Consider the following 4,188-nt stretch of genomic DNA (forward strand, 5'->3'; position numbering starts at 1 on the left):
AGTGTTGTTTTTCAGGAGAGCACGTATTAACATGTTTAATTTGAGATAATACCTTTCAAGCTTGAAAGCTGCATGTAAATAAAATTTAGGAGGAACTGTAGTTTAAGCTTAACTTGCAAGGTATGTAAACCTTTAATTTAATTTCCCCTTCTGTACCCAAGGCTGGCAATACACTTGCGGATCTGTGCTTGACTGAAGCACGACTGATTTCTGCTCTGAATGAGGTGGGGAGAGAAGTGTAAGCTCACAGCTGCCTGTGAAAATGAGCTCCCTCTTAAATTAATTTGATATAGCATTTTCCAAGATGATCTGTAGTGATTCCTTAACATTATGTAGTCTGAACATAAGGATTACTTCAGTCTGTGCTTCTTTCTTCTCTCTTTAATTTGTCAAATTCCAAATTAATGAAAATTTTCCATGAGTCTTCTGACTTTATAATGTTTTATAAGTGCATAGAACTAGAAGTATCTCTCGTCTGGGTAGGTGAATGAATCTTACCCAAACTTAGGTGCCTACGTTTAATCTGATTGTCTGGACTCCCTTAACAGACCGTGGAGGTACAGTCAATTGTGTTTAGAGTGTAATACCATTGGCAAAAAGCAGGTATTTGCTCTAAAATGAGATGGATTGCAACTGACTACCACTTTCTGCGATCAGAGGCTAGAGCGACTTGCCTTGCTTTTCTTAATAATCTTAATGACCCTTTTGAAGCAGCACATGGATCTTTATAAGTCTGTGGATCAGAAGCTGCAGGTAACTGGACTAGACTACAGGAGCCAAGCTGTTCTGGTGTTCTCATGTAAATTCTCAGTTCCCCTGCTGAAACCAGTAATTGCCATTTCTACCTGCTCCAATCTGAGTTTTTCTCAAGGATGGTGACCAGGGTTGAACATAATACTGCAGAAAAAGTCACACCATCCTGAAACATGACTTGCTCTTTTTCCTTCACCCTATCACACTAGTGATTCATAACGTCCTGTGATTGACTCGTGTATCTGGATCATCATCCGTTTTAATGATTTCCAAACTGATGAATCCTGCACTTATAGGAAAAGTCTTTATTATTAGTCACTGTTATCAAGACTTTGCATCTGCTTCTATTCAGTTTCACCCTATTTCTACTGTTCCAGCTTTCAAGAAAAAATTTATGTGATACTGTAATCCTCCTCTCTATCAGCAATGCATCTTAGCTTCTTGCCATCAGCAAATTTCCCTGGCACCTGGGTTTCCTTTTTTTCATATCAAAGTCACTGGTAAAAATGGTAAACAAGGCAGCTTTCAAGACACTTGCAATTTCTAAAGAAGTTTTACTGAAACATTTGGATCAAAGGAATGCAGAACTATGGTAATGGGTAATTTAATCAAGGGAAGATATTGGCTGTACCTTTCGTGGGAACGGATTGAATTTTAAATTTACCTTCATCGTTTACAGTACTAATCAAACTGCCTCAGCCATCAGGGATCAGCTGTGCAGGACAGACAGGAAGCTAGGACTCAGCTTTGACCCAAGAAACTGAATGTTGTCTTTCAGTGTTAACCCATCACTAAGGTGTGTGTGATAGAGCCGCACGCTAGTTTATTTCTTGCGGTGTACAGTAGAGTAATGTAGAGTTTTAGGTGAACTGGCTCTGACTGCTGTATGTGGCAGTCCCATGTCTCCTGGAGAGCAAGTTTGTTAAAATATGACTGTGTCCAGTAAGTGCACAATTCTGTAGCATACTCTACGCATCTGAGGACTCCAAGCTTCCGTTATACCAGGATGATTGATGCATTTAAAAATTTTATTAGTTGTTGTTTACATCTGCTTGTGCTTCGAGGCTTGTTTTGTTTTGTTTTAATCTGGGCTCGAGAAGTTTGAAAGCATTTCAGTTCTTCTGAATGTTTTTTTGTCCATTATACTGACTAGGCTTCAAACAAGTATGTTCAGTCTATTTCGGATAGAATGATGCATACCTGGAAACAACAGTAGCATGTTAAGCTAACAGGAGGTTTATGTGTTTATGTTTGTGGGTTTTTTGTTTGTTTGAGTTTTGGTTTTGTTTTTTTTTTCCTTTTATGCATGCTTTGATACTACAAACCACAGTATGGTCCTAGCTTAAGCATTAAATAAGCTTAAGTTAGGGGTTCATCACAGGAGGGTTTGATTCCGATAGATACACAGCAGAGAAAGATTACTTTGTCCGGGTTTTGTTGGTGGTGGTGTTATTCATTCATGGTTTGATTTCTTCCTACTTTTATATATTGTTCTTAGCATTTAACTTCATGCTAAGAACAAAACTTTGGGGAAGATGACGTTATTTTTGGCAATAAAAAAAATCATGTCAGCTGAGAGTTGTGCTGTGAAATACATGTTGTTTTTTCAAATAAAAGTGCTATTGCCAAGACTTCAGGATTTGTTTTTGTAAAAATCTTACAAAATACATGCTCCAATAGACTTTCAGAAATCCGTATTTATGATCAAGTTGCATCATCATTTCTTCCTGGCTTCAATTATGAGCAGCTTTGAAAGTAAAAGTTTCTGAAATTATGTAAAAGCAACAGTTTTCTTCAGCACAAACTTTTCAGTATGATTAATTCAGAAGAGTGGATTTGTATGATTGTGTGACTTCCCTAGCTACAGGTAATTTGTATTATTTTCCAACACAAGTAATAAAATATTTTTTTCTCTCATTGTCTTTCCTTTTCAGATCCAGCTATGGGATACGGCAGGCCAGGAGCGTTTCAGAAAGAGCATGGTGCAGCACTATTACAGGAATGTACATGCTGTTGTGTTTGTATATGATATGACAAACATTGCCAGTTTTCACAGTCTGCCGTCATGGATAGAGGAATGCAAACAACACCTTCTTGCCAATGATATACCACGGATTCTTGTTGGAAATAAATGTGACCTGAGGAGTGCTATTCAGGTACCTACGGACTTGGCACAGAAGTTTGCTGATACTCACAGTATGCCATTATTTGAAACCTCTGCCAAAAACCCCAATGACAATGACCATGTGGAGGCCATATTTATGACACTGGCTCACAAGCTTAAAAGTCACAAGCCATTAATGCTTAGTCAACCCCCAGATCGCGATGCAATACATATAAAGCCTGAACCAAAACCTGCCATGACCTGCTGGTGTTAAATCATACTATTATCAGCTACCACCTTGTCATGTTTGCAAATGCTTCAAAATTATGATCTTGGCAAAGTTCCAGGTTTTGGTTGCAATTATAGTGAATCTCTTTGGCACTTTAATATGTTGGGTTTTTTTTCTGGTGTAGATGTGCCCATCTCATGTTCTTGCACTTTGTAATTGTACTTTCTGAATTGCTGAAGTTTCACTATAAATATACGGGAAAGTAAACTTTCAAGTGAAGTTTTGACAAAGCAATTCTACTTGAGCTCTTGCTGCCTGAGATCGTTTTCGTCACTTGTGGTAAGGTTATAAATAGTAAGCCAGTCTACTAACATTTTTGGTTGCTACTTGCATTGGAATAATGTAGGAGAAAAAATGTTTTGTGACAGCCAGATAGCTTGATTTTTGGGTCAACAAGTCGGGGGAGATTTTTGGTATATGAAGGAATATTGAGTGAATGCTAGCAAATTGCTAAGCAAGTACCTTTTTATTTTAAGAACAAAACCCGGGAGTGTCAGATAAAGTTTGGGCTTCAGTGTAAGTGCAAACTGCTAGCTTTTGGCCTGTCATTCCACTGTAAGATTTGTCTGTTTCTTCATTGCAATGGTAAGAGAATTGACAAACTTGTCCCTACCTCTAGACAATTATTTGGTACTTAAAACTTCATTAATTTTTCATAATTAGCATGTAAAACTAAACTATGCATTCCTTCTTATGGAAGGTACTGTAGCACAGGATTTGGGGTAAATTTGGGACTATAACTGTCCATAACTTCTCTGACCTTGCTAAAACTTAAATGAGGACTTATTTCTAAAGATGCTGTATTTGAGTTGAGTGTCCCAGGGTAAGTAAAAACACTAAAGTAAATAAAAGATTGAGTGAAGTTGGCAAAAGCATACTGGTTTTCAAAGACAGGGGTTTCAGAGGATTTTAGTGATGATGAATACTTTTCAAATATCTTGAAAAAGCTTTTTACAACCAACTTCGTAACACATTTTAGGGATGGAAAAGCTTAGGACAAAATGTTAGGAATATGGGACTTCCTTAAAATACTTCTGAATAC

General features: G+C 37.5%; 1 protein-coding gene across 1 annotated transcript; it reads left to right on the plus strand.

The window, feature by feature from the left end:
• Nucleotides 1-696: 696 nt before the first annotated feature.
• Nucleotides 697-3,450, plus strand: RAB33B (RAB33B, member RAS oncogene family). Its single transcript, XM_009574217.1, has 2 exons — nucleotides 697-753; nucleotides 2,688-3,450. The coding sequence occupies exons 1-2, from the start codon at nucleotides 697-699 to the stop codon at nucleotides 3,129-3,131; spliced, it is 501 nt and encodes a 166-aa protein (XP_009572512.1). The 3' UTR covers nucleotides 3,132-3,450.
• Nucleotides 3,451-4,188: the final 738 nt, after the last annotated feature.

The sequence above is a fragment of the Fulmarus glacialis genome, unplaced genomic scaffold, assembly GCF_000690835.1.
Source record: "Fulmarus glacialis isolate BGI_N327 unplaced genomic scaffold, ASM69083v1 scaffold9563, whole genome shotgun sequence".
Lineage (NCBI taxonomy): Eukaryota > Metazoa > Chordata > Aves > Procellariiformes > Procellariidae > Fulmarus > Fulmarus glacialis.

Bases quoted from the DNA above. Each gene is read 5' to 3' on its own strand.
- RAB33B (XM_009574217.1), top strand. From the start codon at position 697: ATGACCCTTTTGAAGCAGCACATGGATCTTTATAAGTCTGTGGATCAG. The intron at 754-2,687 runs GTAACTGGACTA...TTTCCTTTTCAG, and splicing joins CTGTGGATCAGAAGCTGCAG to ATCCAGCTATGGGATACGGC.